The sequence below is a fragment of the Tyto alba genome, unplaced genomic scaffold (assembly GCF_018691265.1).
Source record: "Tyto alba isolate M040663 unplaced genomic scaffold, T.alba_DEE_v4.0 Super-Scaffold_2, whole genome shotgun sequence".
NCBI lineage: Eukaryota > Metazoa > Chordata > Aves > Strigiformes > Tytonidae > Tyto > Tyto alba.
In genome coordinates, this window is record NW_024881282.1 from 33,429,690 (window position 1) to 33,452,307 (window position 22,618).

Here is a 22,618-nt window from a genome sequence, read left to right on the forward strand (position 1 = left end):
GGGAGAACTGCTTACATTAGGATTCTTATGACTCTCCTCTCCCTTTGGTGACAGCAGATTGTTCATCTTGAATTTTTCTTGTTCCAACTGGAAATAGTTCCAGTTAGTGTAGCTTCTTGGGGTTGGTAGTGTGCCCACATGGGGAGAAAGAAGGGACAGTGAACAAACATGGAAGAGAAAAGAATATGTAGCATTTTCCTCCCATTTTCATAGCATGCTATACACACGAAGCTTCGCGGTGTCTCATGATGCAGTTCACTTGGATAGACCAAGTACAGTTGACGTTCATCTGAGGCATGAAATAAGCTTAGAAAGGGGTTTAGAACGCAGGCCCTGTTTTCTCCCCTTATGAACAACAAGGCAGCCCAGCCCAAAGGCTTAGCATCACGTCTCCAGTGGCTGCCAGCTGTGGAGGGCTACAGAGAGCATAAGAAAACGACCCATAGTGAGAGATTCTTTCCCCGGTACAGCCTCGCTACATCTGCTAATCGGGAATCTACAGGCTGGAGGTTTAATATTTCGTCATTTCCTGGAAGGGACATCTGAAACAACCCACAGAAACAGAGAAAGTAAGAGACAAAGAGAATGAAAAGACGGACATGGAAGCAAGAAAGGTGTAGCCAGGTAATGGGAACAGAATGAAACAGAGCTTGCCACAAGCTTTCACTGCTGCGTGGACTGCAGGCGTCCTCGGAACCTCTGGTCTCCCGGTCACCAAGGACAGCCTCGTGGCAAACTGTCAGCACGCGGTGGATTTTATCCCGAGCTCGTGGGCAGCTGAACTGGCTGTGTATCTGCTCCAATTCTTCAAGGCAAAGAGTGCGGCCAGAACAGTGAACGACGATTGCAAAACACCTCTTCAGAGGCCTGGGAACTCTGTATACAACACCACGGCTTCATATACACTTTTTCTGCTTCTTAGGGCAGAGGATACATGTTTTACGCATTAGCACATGTAAAAAAGGCCCATGTAACTAAATGTAAACCTGTAGAATGTATATGTGTGTGTTGTGGTTTAACCCCAACCAGCAGCTGAGCACCTCAACAGCTGAGCCAGCGGCTGTTCACTCTTTCTCCACTCCCAGTGGGATGGGGGAAAACTGGGAAAAAAAAAAAAAAAAAAAAAAGTAAAACTCACGGGTCAAGAGAAGAATGGTTTAATAACTAAAATAAAATCATAACAGCAATATAATTGTAATGAAAAGGATTATAATAAAAAGAAGAAAAAAATAAAACCCAGGATAAGACAGGTGATGCACAATGAAATTGCTCACCACCTGCTGACCGATGCCCAAGCAGTGATACACCCCGCAGCCAACTCCCCCCAGTTTATACACTGAGCCTGACGTTCTGTGGTATGGAATATCCTTTTGGCTAGTGGGGGTCAGGGCTCCTGGCCAGGCTCCCTCCCAGCTTCTTGTGCACCTGCTCAATGCCAGAGCGTGGAAAACTGAAAAAAATCCTTGACTTAGGATAACCGCTACTTAGCAACAACCAAAACGTGTTATCAGCATTATTCTCACACTAAACCCAACACACCCTGTACCAGGAAGACAATTAACTCCATCCCAGCCAAAACCAGGACAATATCCACTCTTATACCATTTATATTATGCCCAGGCAGTGCTGGACTGGTGCGAGCTGAAGTCGGCTCTGGTGCCACACCTACCGCGCTTTGCTCGGATTTACCAGAGTTCATCCTTCATTAATCTAAGTGATTCTTACTGCAATACCGTCGATATAGCACGTAACAATTACAGGAACGATGACATACAGCGGCAGGGTTGTATAGCAACTAGCATGCAATTTAATTTATTGGCTCTTCTCACCTAAAATCAGATCCCCCTGAGGCACACACCGGACTTCCCCGTCCTTCTGCATCACCTACCAAGTGCACCCGGGGTCCTTGAGCAAAAGCAATCCCACAAATGGGTTTGCCCTTGCCTGAGGCAGGAATAACCCAGACTCTTTTCCCTAACATATTTTTAACGTGCACTACAGAAAATTTATTCCCCGAAAGGGACTTAATCAACGCGAGCTTATGACCTGCACTTACTGGGAATTCCTTGTTCACAGGGAAGAACTGCAACGCCCGATCCCCGTTGGGAAAGGGGTTCAACAGGTTACCCGTGGCTGCCGGCGGAGGGTGGGCACGTGCAGCCCCAGGCATCTAAGGGCATCACAGACCTGCTACTGCTCAGTCTCGGGTGGCTGAACAGTGCGAATTCAGGGAAGGAGGGCAGGAACTCAGTTTGGAAGACAAGCGAGAACTCAATTGGCAGCCTACAGCTTGCACGAGCCACATTCCCTGACAGGAGCAGAACTGCTCTCGCCTGTCATCCGTCCTGAAATTGCATTGCGAAGCTGCATCTTGGTCCCCTCAGTACCGAAACATGATCTTGGGAAACCAGAACAGAGGCAGATATACACGGCTTGACTCAGCAGCAAAGAAAAAAACCCTAGGGTTTAAGGAAAGAAAAATGACAACTCTATATACTTTTTAGTTAAGAGATCAGGGGGACACTATTTTTCTGAACAACAAAGTCTACATTTCAGCCAAAGCAATGACTGCAGTTTTGAAAAGCCAGTAAGTAGGGAAAGTAGTACACAATTTGGGAAAAAAAAAAAAAAAAAAAAAAAAAAAGGATGAAAACATTTCTCCTTCCCCCTTTCTTTAAAGAAGGTCACCTTAGAAAAAGAGAACAATCAGATAGACTGTTAGCGCTGATATTTAGAACTTTCAGGAGACAATAAAAGCCTGCTGAGAACAGTGAAAGAAAATTAAGAAGCCAGGAATAAGTAAATAAAAGAGAGAAGGCAGAGGTGAGTTAGGTGAAGGCATATTTGCTGGGTGAAAGATCAGACCAGTGCTTTACCCCATTTGATTATTTTACTTAGGTTATTAAGAGCTTTACTATCCAGAAGACAAAGGCATGAACTTTCCTGGCTATCACTTGGTGATTCGATGCAGGGATACCACCCGTGACACCCCAGTATCCTCAAAAGTTACTGTACAACTGATGGTTGGATATCAGGATTCCTGCAGTAATTAATAAATGCCTGCACAGCACTCTGAAAATCTCTATTTATAGGATGAGTTTCAGATTACTGCTGTGGAGATGGGTTTCTCCATCTCCTTTCACTGTCCTTGCGTTTCCTTTGCCCAGCTATGAGCACTTCAGCGAGGGCCTCCTGGCGGTGGAGTCTGGGGCAGCCAAGCAGGAGGAAAGCTCAATGCTTTGCAAAGCGGTGAAACAGCTCTTCTGGCTCTCGAGCTTGCCGTGATGAAAAGAAGAAACGGAAAGAGAGATGTCTGCTTTGTCAATAAAATATAGGTGAGATATTTAATATCTAGGATACCAAACGAAGGGACATTGTTAACTGCAGAGCACTGTGATGACAGGAATGATCGATCTCGCTGCTGAAGAAATTAATTGGGCATGGAATTAATTTCAATATGCCAAAACCGTTTTTATTTTATAGGTTTTAAACTCAGTCTCATTTAGCCCACCAGTCAACCTAGCAAGTTCCAAGCAGCAATAATTACAATAAATATTCTCTTTGACATCAGAGTAAGCCTAGAGTAAGTCTACTTCACCAGTCAGTGGGGTTTCCCAATAATTATTGGTATAACAAAAACAGTAATAATTCCTCAGTGTATATGAAAAAAAGGCGAGAGAAACATTATGGAGTTAAAGCGGCTCTGAGACCATCTAAGCTGTAGATCATGTACTGAACTGAAAAAGCTAAAGATGCACCAAATTAGGCTACCAAGAACAGCTTGGGTCTATTCCAAAATATCCACATTGTCATGTGCTACAGCTCTATCTTCATCCTGTCAGTCACTCAGCCTTCCACCAGCATTCCCAGAGATGCCTTTATAAAAAGAGACGCAGTTTCCTTACACGATCACTGTAACATGCAGGTTCTTCATCGTTTAACGAGCTTTTGCAGATCCTAAGTGATATCTGTAGTTAATGTACTGGGAGAGAGAGCGTGCGCTAGATGTTCGCTTCCCCACAAAGTAACAGGCACAGAAGGATGCCCAGCGCTACACCATAATGCTTTTAACATCGCCTGAAGTCCTACGTCAAACTACCCGCTGGCAGGAGAACAATGCAGCATATCGGGAGGCAATGCTGGAAACAGCGACGGTCGGCTCTTGCCTCAGTGCCCACCCGATGCAAGCGGAGAAATAACAACGAAAAGCTGCTGCCAGAATAGCCTCGGAGGTTGGTGCAGCGAGGAAATCCCACAGCATTTTTTGAGGAAATGGCGTCTGGCAAGAAACGAAATTCAGGCAAACCATGGAAGGGAAGAAAGATTCCTGAAGCACATCACACCCCAAAGCAAACACTGAACCTCTTTCTCTTGCTCTCGAACTTCAGGAGCAGCTTTCTGAACTCTCATCCACGAGCCCTACCAACTGTGAAATTATTCACCCCCGTATTAGCACCCGTGCCCACAGCAATCAGGCGCACAGAAGCAGGTATTCAACTCGCAAGCCAAGGCAGCGGGGATGGGCTGCCTGGCTTTTTCCGAGTCTCTGCGTCGGATAAGGAAGCTGTCAGAGAAGCACTGAGAGACCCCGGATAAATGAGACCGTTTCATTTTATAATAATTACGATGTATTACTACAATACTCCTCCTGCTCAGCGCAAGGAAAACTCAAGGGCACAACTGTGCTGAAACACGCAGGTTTCTTCTAGGAAGGTGAACGCTACTACCCCCACGTTACTGGCAGGGCACACCCCAACCAGAGCTTCTTCACATCTGCTTTTTCCTCCTCAATAACAAACCCCTTAAGTATCTATAAAGGAAAAATAAGTGCCTTTGTCTTTGAGCATCTCAGAGAGATGCTTCTCTCATCCGGAGCTCTTTGGGTCTGAGTACTTGTCTGAAAACTAGATTTTTCAGTGCATAGAACAACTTAAAAAAAAAAAAAAAAAGTGACTGTTAAGAGCTCAGTTCCTCACTATCCTGTATGGTCTTTGACTCTTAAAAGCACTTAGGTCAGCTGCAGTTTTTTAAAGTTCAAAATTGTAGCTCTACATTCTCCTAGCTATTCTTAAAAGGCTCTTGATCTCATTGTACTTCTGGCCCTTCTTCTTTTCACTTTTCTTATCCAGTAGATGCCCCCCACCCCCCAACAAATGGTGACAGGAGCCACAACTACTTCACAAAGTTCTTGTTCAAAACTGCAAGTTTTTGTTCTATTTTTAAGGGTGCTGGGTGTGTCCCCCACCCCCCGCTGTAATCCCTTATTAAAAAAAGAAATAAATCACTGATTTCCAGTGCGGAGACTCTACTAGACAGGGCCACTGTTTTTATAGCATGTACACTGCAAGAATCAGATAATGCTTAACTGGACTACCAGAAGATACCGCAGTACCAGAGATTTTTGTCTATAGTCACCAGGTTGGCCCTATGGTATCTTTCCAATTCTCATTCCAAGTGAGCAATTTTCTGGTTCACTTCAGCCAGGGTACCAATTAAGCATTCTGAAAAATAAAGACTGTTAAATAACTTTTTTTGTGGAGTGTTAATACATGCACAAACCAAACTAAGAGGTGGGTGATTCTCTTTTTTTTTTCTCTTCTCCTTCCTGGCACTTCTGTTTATTTGCCTGCCCTCCCCCCCCTTTTTAAAATTTTCTTTATTGTTCCCCTTTAACTAAAGTCAGTATCCTAATATCTCATTAATCTAAAATTGTCAGGAAAGCCTCACAAAGTCCTCAACAGAAGCTTTTCTAACAATGAAGCAAGTAATTTCAGATCACCAAATTCTAAACAGACTGGAGAATTATTTCAATATCTAGAAAAAGAGTGGTATTTTGCTGCTGCAGTATAAAAAATATCGGCGATATGTGCTACATACCCCTGCCGTTCATTCAAAATACTATCCAAACCAACGCCGAAAGCCACCTCCCATGGAATACAAGCCAGCAAGTAGCACAATAAAACTAAATTTATCCCATCATGTGCTGAGAAGGGAGGACTTTGCAACACGCACAGGAAATCAGGACACGGGGGCTGCTTCAGAAGACAGCTTACTAAGGAACTGCCTGCTCTTCTCTCTCCCACTGCTAACCCATCGTTCCCTGAACACAGGCTGTCCAGGACCCCAGACCTTCTCCGCTTCTTCCCCCGTGTTCCCAAGCAAGGAGAGGTTCTCTGCCTAACGGCGCTTCGTAGTTTATCTGCAAAGAAAAGAAAAACAAAACAAAACACACAGGACATTTTAAGAAGTCTTCCGACCAATTCAAGCACTGTGTAAGGAACCAGCGGGCAGAACACCACGGGTTTGACGCAGCCCGGCCGCGCCAAGAGCCGGCGCCGGCTCCTCCGCCCTCACCCCTCTCCCCCTCAGCCGGGGGCTGCGCGGGGCGCTCAGGGGCCGGAGCAGGGACGGCCGGAGGGCAGCCAGGCCCCCCGCGGCCCGGCCACCCCCCTCACGGGAGCGGCGGCGGGAAGAACGGGAGGAAGGAGGAGCGGGAGGAGCGGCGGCGGCCCGCCGTCGCTATGGCAACGCAACGGCCGCAAACCGCTCCCGGGGTGCGCTGCGACGGCGGCCGAGCCCACCGGCGCGGGGTCGGAGCCGGAACGCCGGGAGCAGGCGCGACGCGTCGCTTCGAAGGTGCTTCACCCCCCTCTTTGCCGCCCCCCCCCCCCCCCCCGTAATTCAGGCGAACCCCGATGGAACAGCCCGGCCCAGCCGCCCCCGCACCGCGGGGCTGGCCCTACCAATGCGGGACGGAGGGGGGGGGTGGTGTGTGGGGGGGTGTATGTTCTCCTCATCAACTCTCCCCTCGCCGAGCCCGCTGGCTTCGCCAGGCAGATGCCGGGAGGGGAGAACAGAAGGAGCGGCCATCCCGGTGGCGGCCCACGCGGGGAATTGCCGCTCTCCGGTTACACCCTTCCTTTCTCTTCGGCGCTCCCGTCGGGTGGTACGGCCCGTGACCACCCCCCCCCACCCCGGTGCCGGGCCGCGCCGCGTGGCGCCGGGGATCGCTGCCGAGTGCGCCTGCGCGGAGGGTGGTGGGGGGGTGGTGGTGACGTCCCCGCCCGGCTCTCGGTCACGTGGCAGCGGAGGCGCGAGGGCAGCCGCGTGCCGGCAGCGCTCGGGGCATCAGGTCAACCCCCCACCCTTTTTTTTTGTTTGTTTGTTTTGTTTTGTTTTTGTTTGTTTGGGTTTTTTTTTTTTTGTTTTTCCAGGGCGGGGGTGTTGCACAGCGCGAGGAGAAGGGGTGCGGGGTCAGGTTTTAGGAGGTGGAAACCGGGCGCAACGGGCCACCAGAGGAGCCCCCTTGCCCACGCCATGCCTCTCTTCGGGAGCACCTTCAGCCCAAAGAAGACCCCCCCCAGGAAATGCGCCTCCCTCTCCAACCTGCACTTGGTGAGTCCCCACGCCTGCGGGGGCAAGGGCTGGGTGACGCCGGTGACCGGCCGCGAAGGTAAAAATGGAATAGCTCGGGGTAGGAGCATCATCACCCCAGCCACAGCCCAGAGCTGGCACCTAAAACTTCTCGCCAAGTGCTCTCTGAGCCTGGGGGAGCCGAGGGGATGTTTGGGCAGGGGGAAAGGCACAGGCGTAGTAGTGAGAGGAGCTGGTCGTCGACTGCAGCCGTGCGTGAGCGAAGTAAGATTTCAGGCTCCAGTCGGTAAATGGGAGAGCAGGGGGGTGGCTTTGCATTTCTGTAAAACGCCGAGTGTGATCTCCTTGCTGCAGCTGGATAGATCGACCCGGGAGATTGAGCTGGGCTTGGAGTACGGCATCCCCACCATGAACCTCGCCGGCCAGAGCCTGAAGTTTGAAAATGGCCAGTGGGTGGCAGGTAGAGTGCAGCTCGGCTTCTTTTGCTCTGAGGTAGCTATGGTTGGCCGACAAGCCGTAATTTTGACCTCTTTTCTTCCAGAAGCAGGAAGCTTCACTGGGGACCGCAGGGAGATGCAGCGCTTGCGCAAACGAAACCAGCAGCTCGAGGAAGAAAACAACCTCCTTCGGCTGAAAGTGGATATTCTGCTGGACATGGTGAGTCCTTGCCCAACTGTCACCTGCTCATAGCGGTGGAAATGCCCGCCCGAAGGGTGCTGGGACCGCCAGAAGAGGCCACTCCCCGCTCTTTCTGCTTCACTTTGCTATGCAGGACAACTGTAATGGCAAAGTGACTGTGGGAGTAAAGTCTGAACCCCTCTGCGAGAAGAGGGGAAGGTTCCCTCCCACAGCAGAGCTTGACTTTAGCGAACACTGTGGCTCGATTAGGGAGGAGCCACTGCAAGTGCCATGTTTCCTCTTTCTCTTTCTTCATGGAGTATTCAGGGACATTTTCCTTCCCCCTCTAGCCTCTGCCCTAACTGTGAAGCTAAGTTATAGCCACCCTTTCTGGTCGCAGAGGATTAAAGCTTCCATCTGCTGTGACAAGTGGTACAACATCTATTCTATGTGTAAACCTATGGGTGAAAGAATTCCCAAGCCCTAAATAAACTGAAATTCAACCTTATCCAGAGATCACAGCTTCCACGCTTAAAATCTGGAGACCTTTTCAGTGAAATAGAGTACACATGTATTCTCAGCCTGTTAAGTGAATTAGCCTTTATGTCAGTCTGAAGAAACATTTATTCCATCGTTTTCCTTCCTTACGCTCTGCCCATGTTTTAAAACTGGCAAGTGGCCTTAGCGGCCGGAGCACTTAGCGGACACCCCCGCTGCCCTCCGGGTTTCCCAGGTGTCCTCAGCGAAGTGCAGATTCTCAGCTTCCATCTCCCTAAAACGGGAACAAATCCCCTTGAGCGGGTGCTGTAGGTCTCGGCGACCTCTCTGGAAAGGCGGTGCTGTGAAATCGGAAAATCTTCCGAGGCACAAACATCTCACTGCCCGCGACACCAGGGGCTTCTCCGGAGGCAGAGTGACCTCCCTCTGCCCCCTCCGAGGGGCTTTCGTGTCCTGCCACGCGTGTCCGAGGCCGCAGGGCCGGTGGTTGCCCCCACCGGTGTTCCCCGCGGGGCGGAGGCGTCGCTCACTCTTGTCACTGTCGGCTGTGCCTTGCAGCTCTCCGAGACCACGGCCGAGTCCCACCTGATGGAGAAGGAGCTGGAGGAGCTGAAGAACCACAGCCGGAGGAGGAAGTGAAGAAGAAGAGGCAGCTGGAGCTGGGGTGGGGGGGGGGGGGAGCAAGGAGGCAGACGCCGGGGCTGGTTTGGGGTGCCCAGCCGCGCAGGTGCTGCCCGTAGGTACTTCATTCCGCGGCACCACGCGTAGCAAGATGCTGCTGGTACCGCGTGGTGCTGCTGGTACTGTGTAACGGCTGGCTCAGCACCCCAACAAGGCACGCCGCCACGCTGTTAATTCACGCTCGACGTTTTTTGGTCCTTTCTGCCCCTTGGAGCACTTTACCTTGCTGAGTTTCCTCGCCGCAGCCCAGCAGTAGGTACCCTCTTTGCTAAGGCACCCTGAGGACAGGCGGTGGAGCAGCTCCACCTCCGGGTGGGGGCCCTTCCCCGCCTGCTGTGCTGAAAAACGCAAGGAGACCCAGCCGTCCCCCCCCCCCCCCCCCCCCCCCCCAAACTTTTCCCCTGCGGGAGGGCTTGCAGAAGCTTCACCGCTTGCCTTGGGCGAGCAGGACGCAGGAGCTGCTTGTTCTCAAGGTTTTTGCAGACCGTGTCTGAAAAAAAAAAATTACAATCAAAACCAGGTTCTACGGGTGTTTGTTGGGGGGGGGGGGCAGTGGCCCTGCGGGGGGGGGGGGGGGGGGGTGTGACGAGGCCGTCGGTCCTCCCGGCCGCCAGGGGCCGCTGCTTCCCCCAGCCCCGGCGGGAGCGCCGCTGTTCCGCTTCCGGTGGCCGGCCGCCCCCTCCGTCCCTGGCTGGTGGTGATGGCGGCCGCGGCGTCCCTGTCCTCGGAGGAGCTGCTGCCCAAGGGCGGCTCGGGCAAGGCGGAGGAGCTGGAGGACGAGCTGGAGGAGGAGGAGGAGGAAGAGGAGGACGACGACGAGGAGGTAGCGGGGAGGCGGGCGGGGCGGGGCGGTGTGTGTGTGTGTGGGTGGGGGGGTGAGGGCGCAGGGCCGGGGCGGGCCTGACGCGGCTGCGTGTCGCCCGGCAGCTGGACGAGACGCTGGCGGAGCGGCTGTGGGGGCTGACGGAGATGTTCCCCGAGAGCGTCCGCTCGGCGGCCGGAGCCACCTTCGACCTGTCGCTGACGGTCGCGCAGAAGATGTACAGGTGAGGGAGCGGCGGGGGGGGGCCCCGGTGGGTGCCGGGCTGCCCCGCTGCCGCCGGTTCTCGGCGGCGTGGGCAAAACCGGGAGGGGAGAAGCTGGCGTGGACCGGGCCGCCGCGGGGGTGGGACCGGGGGAGGGCGTTTGGCTGGGGCACAGGAAGGAAACGCCTGGCGCCTGCAAGCAGCAGCTGAGGAACCGAGCCTTATCCTCCTCCTTAGATTCTCCAGGGCAGCTCTGTGGATTGGGACCACCTCCTTCATGATTCTGGTTCTTCCTGTCGTCTTCGAAACCGAAAAACTGCAGATGGAACAACAGCAGCAGCTGCAGCAGCGACAGGTGAGGCGGGAGCACCCCAGCCCCCTCTCCCGGCCCCTCACAACCGGCCTGGGCTGCCCGCGGAGGGAGCAGGCTGCCGTTTGTTACACCTCGTGGCCTCCTTCGCCCCACCAGATTCTCTGGCTGGAAGTCCCGGTGGGACGATCCTGCCAGTTCCCGGTAACGGGCTGGCGGCAAGCTCTGGGCCGGCTTTCGCTGGGCCGAAACGCGCAAGCAGGGTCCAAACCCGCCCCCCCCCCCCCCCACTCGGCAGTTGGGGCGGCCCCGCTTCGAGCTCGGTTGTCAGACCAAGGGAGGAACCGATTTGGCAAAACGCTGCTGGTGCCTTCGGCGCCCCGCGCGTAGCTGTGGGAGGGGAGGGAGGGGGGTGCGTGGCAGCTGTCCTTCTGGCCTCGCAGCCCCGCGACTGAGCGTTTTCCTTCCAGATCCTCCTCGGACCCAACACGGGGCTCTCGGGGGGAATGCCAGGGGCCCTGCCTCCGCTGTCTGGAAAAATCTAATTTGCGGAAGCTGCGTTGGATTCAGATCATGTGGGAAGACCTTGAGATTATGATATATTGAACTGTTGATTTGTTGGGTCAGGGCATTTTTTTTTTTTTTTCTTTTCTGTTTTTATTTTTGGTTCTCCTTTGGGACATTGACCTGTTCATAATGAGGGGGAGAAACCCCCCCCTCTCTGGACCTGATGACGGCTCCTGTCTGCATCCTCCCCCCGTAGAAGTCATGAGCCTTTCCTTTCATTCACTCAGTATGCCATAACCGGTTACAGACTTGAACTGGGGGAAGTTCCTCTTCCAGCCCCCTTGCCCCCCACAGAACCACCCCAGGGCACAGGTCAGGCTTCGAAAGGCATCAGTCAAACAAAACAAATCCTTTCCTGGCTGACTCGGAGCTGAAGGACACCGCTGACAGGAGGAGGAGGAGTGACTTTCCCAGCAGGCAAAGCAAAGCAAAGGAAGGAGGGGTGCGGGTAGCTGTACCCCACAAAAAACACTCTCCGGGAAGATGCTTCTGCAAAAATACTTTCACTGCAACTTCATGTGTGTGTGAGAAGTGAGGGAGCAGCAGGCCAGGTTCAAGACGATCACGTCCGCGCTGATCCTCTGCCTCATAAAGTAGAACTTCAGATATCGGCTGCGTATTTTTTTGTATTGAATATTAAATAAATCCAACCTGAGCAGTGTGGTTTTAATAGACATCCTTTAGGAAGGCTCCGTTCTTTCAGAGCTAGTGGTAGCTTTGTGGGTAGAGACCCCTGTGGTTCACGCAGGGCCTGGCCGTGGGGAAAGGGCCAGACATGGCTTCGTCACCTTCAGAGGGCAGAGGAAGCTTTGCAAGGCTTAAGGGAGGCTCCCCCTGTGCTTCTACCTCAGCACCAGTCAAGGTTCAGAAAGGGTATAGTTTTATAACCAAAGAAAAAAAAAATTTATTTTTCCTTTACGTACTTTGTTACAGAACAATTCAGTTGAACATACAGAAGTGATAGGACATTTATATGGAAATGTTTTTTTTTTTTTGTTTTTGTTTTTTTTTTTTTTTTTCCTCCATTTTTAATTATTTGGTTAAACAAAATACATCTCTGTAAACAAACCCAAGACAAGGCTCTAACAAAACCAAACAAGCAAGAAAACAAAACACAGGCTTCCCCGCTCCCGAGCGGTGGGCCTGGACCAGCTCGCCCACCCTTGGGCTCCGCAGCCTCGCCTCCCACGGGGGCGTGATCATACACTTTCCCTTTACCTGAGCAGCTGGATAACACAGTTCCCCACCCCACACCCCCCCCCCCCCCCCCCCAAGAAAGGAGCTGACATATAAGGAGAGGAAAGTAGCCCCAAAATATTTTAAAACATCTTTGCATATTGTGCACTGATCCATTGGCTTGCAGTTTCCATGCAAACAGGGTTTCTCCAAAGTGCGACTTCAATCAGCATAGAAAACGTTGTCGTTGAGATTTATTTTCTTCCCCCTCTTGAAGAAATGGCTTCAAGTCACGAGCAGAATGCCTGCAGGCTGCGCATCCTGCCTGTAAAGCGTTTAAAAACTCTGCCAGCTGGTATTGGTCATTGGAATGTGTTACGAAATAGGACTTTTTATAGAAACGTTGGGTCTTGAAAACGTTAAGAGCCATTTGCCCTTGACTGCGGGAGGCTGCGCACAAAAGACTGCAGGATGGTGCTTGCCAGATGTCCGGGGGCCGCTGAACAGCATCGTCCCATGGGCACGTGGCCTCTCTTCTCTGTTAGGAAGGTGCGATTTTGACGGTGTCTCAGCTTCGAGCGCCCGCTCACGTCTTTGCAGAGCTCTCCGGAGAAAAATAACCCAGCAAAGGTAGTTACAACCCCTCCTTCCACAAGCTCAAACACCAGTAACGAGACTTTCCTGGACGATGGAGTGGGATCCTTCGAGCTCCATCACGTCCCAGAGATTGCTGTTTAACTGAGACGTCCCCACGCGCGAAGGAGGGAAGCAAACGGCAGCTCGGCCGGGAAGCGCTAAACGCAGCGAAGTCTGTTCCAAATTGGGTATTTCCTCCTCCTGCTGTGAAGGCATGGCAGCTACAGCTCGCCCAGGTGACCGGGCAACAGCTGGTGGAGATTCCTCTCAGCATCTCCATGCCTAGTCACTCCTCCCCACAGAAGGGAGGGGAGGAAAAAAGTGATTTGTCTATTAATGGAATGTTCGTCAGCCAATGCTGAAGAGAGAGGTTGGTTCAACTACCAGGCCAGGGTGTCTCTAACACCCGAAGGTTCTGGTGGACCCTCTGCATCTCCCACATTATTGGCTAGTAGTGACAAAAAAGGGCAAAACCTGACTACTATAAAGGCAGCCCTCAGCCAATTTTCTCCTTGTAACTCTACCTCTTTCTGAGACATCTCGCATGACATTTGTGTCTGTGGGCTAGACTTCTGGAAAGGGGAAAATAAAAAGGGAATGAATCCCTCTCAAAACCCCTTCAGTTTTATTCTTCTCTCTAAGCAGCCCCTAAACTACTGGGTGACCACGCAGAAAACCAAAATAGATGTTAAAAAATAGAAAGAAAACAACCCAACAACGTAGCACAAAGAAACCCAAGCAGACTATGGCCTCCCTCCAGTCCAGAAACTCGATACTCCTCAATTAGTCTGTCCTTGCTGTTTCCACGATGCCTTAGCCAACCACATGCTGCTGAACTACTGCTCACCACATACATAAACCCCTGGACACACTGGGGAAGAATCCTCTGGCTACCCAAAGGATTTCTCGAAAGATGACACTGGTTTTATTATTGTTTTCTACTTCCTGGCACAAACCACTGCTAAGCAGCAGAGGGTCGTGCAGAGCACCGTACCATTCCTAGTGTTTGAGAGTGTCCTGAGAGACCCTTCGGAATTGCAAACATCTTCACGATGATTTGTTTCAGAGGGAGAGACTTGCGAAGGAGCGGCGGCGTGCTCGGCCCCCGGCGAGCGCCGGCGGGAGCAGTGTCCCAGCACACACGGCCTTGAACCACGCGGGGAAAGGGAGGCCAGAGGCTTCCAGACACCCCAGCCCCAAAGCCCGGTTTTAAAGAGCACAATGCCTTCTAGCTAGATGAAGGGCACGCAGCTCATCCGCCTTTGCCGATAAAGCGATTGGCTTCCGGTTTCCTCCACTCTGCCCTCAATTCCTCCCCACCCACCGCCTCCAGCGTCCTCCGCCGCTGCCCTATTGCACCAAGGAAGGAAGAGAAGAGCCTAACAAAGGAAACTGCAGGTGAGAAGAGCTGGGGCACCCATTATCCAGGTTTCGGGACGTCGGGGGTATGAGTAAAGGGGAAGAGCTGTAGCAGGAGGGCAGAGGTGGTCTGCGTCACACGTCAGCTCTCCAGCTCTGATGTGCTTCCACCTCCTCTGGCACCACCAGCAGGAGTTCACAGTTCTTTCCTCTCAGCTGGTGTTTCAAAAATTTCCTGTCATAAAGAGAAATAAGCGCTACTGAGTGTAGAACTTTGTCATCTTCTACAACAACTACATGCAAATAACTACACAAATATGACAAGAAATGGGAGAAAACCCCCACACATTCTCTTCAGTTATTTTCTGACAAAAAAAAAAAAACAAACAACTATTAAATTTGCCACGCTAGACTCAACATAACTCTAAAATTAAAAATTTTCACAGAATCAGACAGACAGGAGAGAGAAGTGTACATAGATGTCACTTCCCAATTTCCCAAGGTGGCAAAAATAGAATTAAATGCAAGTTCAGTTTCTTCGGATCTCTGAGATCAAGAATCCCACTGTATTTTAAAATAATTCCAACAAATCTGTAATACTTGTGAAAAAAAAAAAAAAAATTTAGCTGTCCTCATCGCAGGTCGTAGCAGCAGCGTACCACCCGGTCATCTGACAGTTCTGCAGCCCCTTTCTGCCCACAAGCTTTTTCTAATACCAAGCTCAGATTATCTCCAATAACTACGAAAGTCAAATCAGCGTCTTCAGATATCTTTTGGCCCAGATTTCCAAAATTCCCTATATAGGAAGGCCTTATTTATTGCTGAAGAACAGTACACCTAGGACAAAATCCACCAGAAGCAGTTCCAGAACTGCGTTACTTTACCCCAGAAGCTCACCAAAGGCTGACATTCGCTTTACCAAGACTTTAATGACATGGTAGGCCCTACAAATACTGTTCACGTGCAACCCCTAGCTCAGAACAAGCCTAGCCAAGACTGCAAAGCTGCTAGTAGGATTTAAAACAGGATGGAACGGAAGCTAAACAGCAACTAAGAGCAGGTGAGCCTTTGCGGTCGAAGTAATTACACCAACCATCTCACGTTAAGAATGAAGAGGGGTGGGGAGTCAAGCCAGCAGCTCAGCGTATGCTTACACAGGCAAATGATTCCTACCAAGCAGCCTTCACTGCTGTCAGGGGTAAGGCTGCACTTTTAGTCTGGAAAGGTTTTCACTGGGAACATGCACGCAGATCGCTCACTAAAGAGCCAAAGGAATGCTGGTGCTCTCACATCTGAGGAGGGAGCGAGGCACGGCACATCTCACTGAAGGGGTCCCCCGCTAATACCAGACTTGGCCTCTACCTTCAGCACTAGTGACAGAGCCAGCCACGTAGGAGGTGAAAACACGTTCTCCTGAGCTCGCAGAGATCACCACTGCTGAAAGCAGCTCCCTAGCTTTGTGCAAAAAGGGTACAAATCTAAGTGGAGGCACAAGAACCTGATCACTCTCAAATGTTTTCTACTGAAGGTCAACCATAAACTTTTCAATTGTTGTTTAAAGGACAGATTCTCCCCCTCCAACAGGGAAGGATTTGAGGAGGAACAGAATACAAAAAAATCCCACCTGAGCTCACTTTCACCTCCGATCCACTCAGGCACCTTGAGTTTGGAGTCAAGGTTGTAGTAGGTGCCTCCCACCTCCCGGACACAGATCCAGTGCTGTCGCTTGAGGGGGAGCTTCACGGGGCCCCAGCAAAGGCTGGAAGGCAGATTCATGATGAAGCCCATCACATTAGACAGGGCAATGACGTTCACATCCCTGAAAGAGTGCAGAAAACAAGACAGCAGTAAGATTTATATTCTGGCACTTTTAACTTCCTCTCCTCCTCGTTTTTACAAACGGCAGCCATCTCCAGAATTACACAACTTGTCAGTACCTGCGCTTGTCCCACCAAACTGCCTCATAGCCTTTGGTCTGAAGCGCTGCCATGATGACATTCACATCATAGTTCCCATTTCCCAGCATGCTCTTCTTGTGGGGCGTCACCATGGTGTTGGGGGACAGCCTGCAAACGCAACAGGAGACTGCTCGAGCCGGTGTCTGCAGAACCTCGGTCCCACAGTTGGAAGGGGCTACTTGCCACATAACTTGAAATCTGTTTGCAGAGGTTTTACGCTTCGACACAAACTATCCCGTTCCCCCTTACCACTCAAAGGGGCCGAGAAGCCTAAATAATGCACTACGAATAACTTTGATATACAAAGTCTCCAAAAGATCCTAGCTTTGATGTGAAAGAGACAGCGAAGCAGGAAGATTTTTTCCCTCCCTTGAACCGGTACTTCTGAAGGATGCTTCAATTCCTTTTTCCTCAATTCATGGTTGGAGTAAATGCCAGTTTGCCACTTAGAACCGACACAATTTCAGGAGTTCAATAGTCAACACCAGTCTTGAAGACTGGATACCAAGAGGCAAGGTGGGTTGGCTGCAGAAAAGGTTGTTCTCCCTCACCCCCTCCACTGGTCAATGAAAGAAGTATTCAGACACAAAGCTGTGAAGATATTTGTGTTTGGGGGGTTTCTAAAGCTTTGCCATTGCTATATGATAAAAAAAAGTATCTGTTGCTGTAGGTAACTGAACAGATAACCTTGTTGCAAACAAATCTCTTCAGCTTTAATCCATAAGCTTGCCTAGACATTACCTGCATTACTACAACATCTAAAAATCCAGCGTCAGAGTCCATCATGTTACATGCAAAAATATAAGACAGCCTTTGCACAAATGCAAATAACGTATACAAAACATAAAACATGGAGACATGCGGCAAAAAAAAAAAACAGTCACTTTTATTGTTTTCTGTTTTTTCCCTCCCCAGGAAATTTTGTAAGGGTGGGAAACAACAAGAGGCATGAGTTAGCTATGAAGGTGACTGATGGGTTTCAACAGCTGGAATAGAAAGCACAGGGGGACACTGGGAGCAGAGAACAGCAATGTCATGCAACACCAAACCAAAGAAAGTCAAGCCTGAGATCACTTCTGCTGTGACGAGCTGCTCTTTTGATTGATAGGGCCTCTATTAGCTCTGCTGGCACAAAGTTCAGATGTTTCATATCATCCAAATATCCAGGTTTCACCTGCCTTTCCCTCACATCACCTCCGTGCCACAAACCCCCTGATGCTCCTGCACGTTTTTCACTTGGCCTTTAGCACAGTCCAAGTTCTGCAGGCGCATTTCATCCAGTGAAAACCCCTCAGCCCTTTTGCATTCCTCCCCCGACAACACGAGGCATTTGTCAGGAAGGAGAAAGCCGTGGATTGAGTAGGGAGTTTTACACCGACCAAGGCTAGAGAGGCTACAGACAGGTAGCTTTTTGCTGTGAGTTTTCTTGCAGTGGAGCACACTGCCGCAGAACAGCTTGGGAAATGACTTAACTACAGAAGGGAGAAGAGTCCAAAACAACGTGGTAGTAGGAAAAGCTATTAATACTTGCCACGGAGCGTTTCCGAGTAAGGCAGTGACATTTTCACAGAATCATGGTTTCCAGTTTCCAAAGCTCTGTCTGTATTTTACTAATCTATCAGAGATGTGACCTCAGCTTGTCACAGTTCTTCCAGCACCTCCATAACACAAGATCACTTGGCTACAACTAATTCCTCGAGACCACTGCTTCAGCCTAGTAACTCTCATGAGTGCCAGCAAGCTAGGAAAGCCTACCAATTAGCAGAGCCCTTTGGGTTGCACAAGCACCCTCTTGTGGCACCGTTTTCCAGAGACAAGCTCATCTGAGAGCTCAAAGAACACAATTATCTTTGTTCCTTCCCCTCACTTTCAGAGCCCCAGTAATTAGATGAAAAGACCAGCAGGCGACACACTCAAAGAACAGGTACCCATGCACAAACTTTCACCAAGAATTGCCTCAACATCTCTGCTCACACCCAAGTAGGGTCCACAATCATCAGCTGAAGGATTCTGATTAGAGAAGGAATTAAGTTGCCTCCCCAAAGTTTGTTTTTGTTTTATCTAGACACTAAGCTGGGGAAGACTGACAAGGCTGGACAGAAATCCAGGAAATAATCCACCCCAGCTTTTTAAGCCAGAAACTTTCATCAGCATGTTGTCTTTACACAGCAGGCTCCAAGATTCCTGTATGCAGTTGTCTTTCCTAACCAGCTCTTAATACACAGACTCCAGTGAAATGAATAGATTTTGTGCGTATCTTCATGCAACATTTGGAACATGCAATCTTACTTCCTGCAAGAAAAAGCCAGAGCAACATCAGAAAGGCATTTCTTGTATTAGAGGAAAGAAGAAAGGAAGGACTACAGAATGAGAGGGGAGCTTGGACCAAGTTTTGGCATACGCTTGAGATGATAATCATCAGACTATACTGGCCTTATGCAAGGAGATGCAGCAAAAGGGAAACTAATGATTAAGCAATGCGGTTCAGTCATTCTTCAGGGGATGTGGTAAAAGCTACAGAAAGCTTAAAGCTTATTTGTGATTTTGTTACCTTGTCAACATCAGGTTTAAAAAAAAAAAAAAAAAAAAAAAAATCACACCTTGCAGCACTTTTGTAGCTTATTATTCATCAGTCCTTTATCAACACACAGAATATGACTAGACATAGGAAAGACATACAAAAGTGATGTATAAAGGGCAACTAGATCCACACTACCTAAAGGCAAGTCAAAGAGCTAGACAAGCATGGTAACCCAACAGTGATGCAAAGGTAGTGGCAACTCTTATGCGCAGCTTATAGCTCATCCCTTTCTGAGAGGAATTTCCACGCATACTCCCATACTACCGTGGGGCTGAATCAATCTCTGTATCTCGATCTGAATATTAGGATGGAACAATACCGTGCTGGAATCAAAGACAAATTCTCCGTTCTCGGGCAAGAGGTCTGACAAGATTAACAACCCAGCTCTTTGAGAGGTTTCATGCTGCACACTAATTCTCTCTCACCAAACCCAATGAAAGCCAACTAATTAGATCATCACACTCCTTCTACCACATGAACTGCCTTTGTTTGCTTCAGGCCAACAGCAATCCATCTGTGATTAAGATTCTGACAATTGCTGCTCTGGAACACAACCACAGCATCTTTACATTGGACAAAGAGTGCCTTGAGCCTGCCGTGGACCAGCTCCACTTCACCAATAGGAATTTTATTTACAACACTATCATGAATAGCATTTCAATTTGCTGCTGTCCATCGCCACATTTTTTTTTGCCAAAGACAGGCACGTGTTTGATGAGTCAAGCACCAGTTCCCTAAGTCTGCTGATTTTCAGGACAGCAGCAACAGGCACGCAGCACCCTGCTCACCAGCACAGGGTACCGCGACTGCCGTGTCCAACAGTACCTGCATAACCAGAGGCATGAAGCACGATCTATCTCCTACCTGTCACAAACACAAGATACCATCAACTGCTGGCAACAGGTATTCAAGCGTAACTCGGGCAACGAGTACAACATCCACAGATGGAGTATCAGAGGAGACCCCATTTCCTGTTGGATTACTTTGCTTCATCAATGAAAGGTCATCACAATTGTCACAGGCATACTCAGAATTTCCACAAAGCACCAAAACAGCATAAAGTAAATATTTAGCAAAATATGAGCTACTGTATAGGCCACATTAATAATTTCCATTCGTCCCAGTAAAATTCAAAACCCACTTTTATTAATTATTTGAAGCTGCTGGGAAGCATTTAGCAATGCCACAGAAAATGGGGATCTAGCTACTGAAACTAAATCCAGTTTGAGAGAGTACACAGGGTCTAGCTGCATGGAAAGAAACCCATAATATTTGAAGAACTTCACTTGACTGCTTGAATGAGGAGTCACTCATTTGGCACAGCTCCTCATTTCCAAAAAATGTAGAAGCGTTGCAGTACTAAATCAAGAAGTTTTTATGATGACCCATTTGTCATTCCTGTCGCCTTCACTCTCCAAAGGCAATCGGAAAGTCCGCTATTAACATAAAGAGAACATATCTACTCGAGGCAGGGGCAAAAGACGGGTAGAAGATGCATTGAGGTGGGTGGGGGAGAATACAGCAAACCAACCACATGACAACATCTGCAATAAAACCCTTGGACCCCAAACTGGCAGCCAGAATAGTTTCAGAAACAAGTAAAAAGAAAGAATTTCTGCATGGAAAGGGTGGAAATAAAAAAGGTGTGTGTGTGTGGGGGGGATTTAAAAAAGAAGCAAGAAGCTACATTCAGTTCAAAGCAGTGGCATGTTCTGAACCCCTCCTTCACTCTTTCCCCCCCCCCCCCCAAATAAGCCCTGAAAATGCCTCCAAGCAACAGAGGATGAGGGGATGCTAACACCAGTGCAAAGAATATCCTACCTCTGAAAAATTTCCTGCAGGGTTTCCCTAGTGAAGGCGCTGCTGTCCTGGAAGACATTGTTGAGGGCATGGAGGGCACACAGCTCCCTACGCTGCTTCTCATGGTAAATATGCAGTGGTGGTAGCTGGGGTGGCTCTGGTGATTCCAATTTGGTCTTGTCACCCTTCCATGGCACGCAACTCATTTTCGCGTAGGGTGGATGGTGAGTAGGTGGTGAGAAACGAAGGAGGCTGAAATTTCTTCCTCCGCAGTCACAACAGCAGCCCACTGCCCCCTTTTTTTGCAGGCTAGCGCTGCTTCCAGCTCGCAAACCCTCCCTCTTGTGCTTCAGTTTATTCAGTAATTGCCTCTGATGGCTGGTTTTAAAAACCACATAAAGATCTGCAACATATTTTTCCTCCCTCCTCCCATACCCCATAAAATGTAATCCTTCCCTCCCCCCCACCCCCCACAGGAAAAAAAAAAAAAAAAAGTCAAAAGATATGAATCCCCTTAGTCTCAAGGTACCAGCTGAAATTTATCACATCGCTCCTTTTCTTCCATCTCCTTTGGTCTATAGTGCCCCTAAGAAGGTACCCAGAGCAGGTAACAAAGAGAGGCCCACCCCCAAAGTGCCAAAGTGGGGAGGATGAAGCCAGCTTCTAGTGCTGCCTACAGGAGCACAGGGTGGTTAAGGACTTATCAGCTGCATTCCTCCATTCCTTTGGGAACGACTGAATCCAGGCAAGAAGATGCCAACAGCTCGGGAAAGGAAACCGCTTCTCGCTAGGCCACAAAAAACCTCAGGTCCAGGCTCCGGGGACGGTAGTCTCCTCGCAAGTCACCCTGCACTCCGACAAAGGGAAAAACCTCCATTAGCAACGGGGAAGGGGCAGCACAAAGCCCGCGGGAGCGAGGGGAGGGCAGGCAGCAGGAGGGACCTTCCCACCCTGGCCCTCCCCACCCCACGCTCGCACAACCACCACCACCCCTTAACAACAACAACAAACAACCACAACCCCCACCCGAGCGCGGGGGGGGGGGGTAGCCGCTTCCCACAGCCGAGGCCCGGCCCCACACCTCCGCAGTCCTGAAAGGCCCCCACCGAACCCACCCCCCCCAACCTCAAGCAGCCTCCCCGCCCCTCAGGGCTCGCTGCCGGGCCGAGGCGCCCGCCCTTCCCCTCAAGAAGGGGCGGGAGGGAAACCGCCGAGCCCCCGCCGCCCTCACCCGCTCCCCCGGCCCCTGCCGCCCCACACCGCCCGCGCATGCGCGCCGGGCCCCGCTCCCTCCGCTCTTACCCCCTTCCCCCCCCCCCTCCTTCCTCCTCCCCCTCGTGACCCCCCTCCCCCCGCGGCGCGCGTGCCCCGCGGCCCGCCCCGCACGCGCCGACGTCGCGCGCGCGCGCGCGCGCACACACACCCCACACCCCCCCCCCCCGCCCTAAACGCCGGCGGCGGGGTACGGCCCGGGGTGGGGGGCGGCGACACACGAGCGGGGAGGGCCCCGGTATCCCGCGCCCCGCCGCAGCGAGGCGGGTCTGTCCGCCCCGGAGCGCTGCGGGGACCCGGGTTCGGCCCCGCGAGGGGCGGGGAAACGCCTCCCCACTCCCCCCGGGCGCGCGGCTCACGGTAGGCAGGATTCGCTCCCGGCCCGGCGGCTAACGCGCCCCATAACCTCAGGCGAGTTAATTCCCCTGAGCTGCCGCTCCCCTTCGTCCGCTTGCCTGTTTAATTAATGAGAGCGCCGAGTCTCCACGCTGTGATAAACAAGCCGGGACGACTGAAGCGGTTTACCGCCTGCTGAATAAACATCCATCCTCCCCCGACTTCGTTCTGGGCCGAGCTGGCGGTTGTGGCGGTCGGGGAGCGGGTGCGCGGCGCAGAATCCCGCAGCGGGGAGGATTTTTTTTTTCCCGCGGCCGCGGCGGGCCTGCCCCGCCTGGGCTGAACCGCGGCCGCTCGCCCGGGGAGCCGGCGAAGGGGCTTTCTGCCAGGAGCCCCGGACTGGAGGGGGGGGGTGGTGGGGGTGGTG

General features: G+C 51.0%; 3 protein-coding genes across 4 annotated transcripts; 2 read left to right on the plus strand and 1 right to left on the minus strand.

Annotated features, from left to right (window-relative positions):
• Positions 1-6,321: 6,321 nt before the first annotated feature.
• On the plus strand, positions 6,322-9,687 carry CBY1 (chibby family member 1, beta catenin antagonist). The gene is made up of 5 exons (XM_042793290.1): positions 6,322-6,636; positions 7,216-7,395; positions 7,729-7,834; positions 7,916-8,031; positions 9,049-9,687. Exons 2-5 carry the CDS (start codon positions 7,318-7,320, stop codon positions 9,127-9,129), a joined length of 381 nt encoding a protein of 126 aa, XP_042649224.1. The 5' UTR covers positions 6,322-6,636; positions 7,216-7,317; the 3' UTR covers positions 9,130-9,687.
• Positions 9,688-9,827: 140 nt separating this feature from the next.
• On the plus strand, positions 9,828-11,747 carry TOMM22 (translocase of outer mitochondrial membrane 22). The gene is made up of 4 exons (XM_042792743.1): positions 9,828-9,994; positions 10,099-10,217; positions 10,434-10,551; positions 10,977-11,747. The coding sequence occupies exons 1-4, from the start codon at positions 9,872-9,874 to the stop codon at positions 11,049-11,051; spliced, it is 435 nt and encodes a 144-aa protein (XP_042648677.1). The 5' UTR covers positions 9,828-9,871; the 3' UTR covers positions 11,052-11,747.
• JOSD1 (Josephin domain containing 1) lies at positions 11,138-21,798 on the minus strand. 2 transcript variants are annotated; one of them, XM_042792741.1, is made up of 5 exons: positions 21,709-21,791; positions 20,605-21,430; positions 16,182-16,310; positions 15,869-16,063; positions 11,138-14,479 (listed from the first exon to the last, which is right to left on the minus strand). In XM_042792741.1, the coding sequence occupies exons 2-5, from the start codon at positions 21,021-21,023 to the stop codon at positions 14,380-14,382; spliced, it is 843 nt and encodes a 280-aa protein (XP_042648675.1). In that variant the 5' UTR covers positions 21,024-21,430; positions 21,709-21,791; the 3' UTR covers positions 11,138-14,379. The 2 variants fall into 2 exon arrangements, with proteins under 2 accessions (XP_042648675.1, XP_042648676.1); XM_042792742.1 differs by lacking the exon at positions 16,182-16,310 and having other exon boundaries at positions 21,709-21,798.
• Between the last annotated feature and the right edge of the window lie 820 nt (positions 21,799-22,618).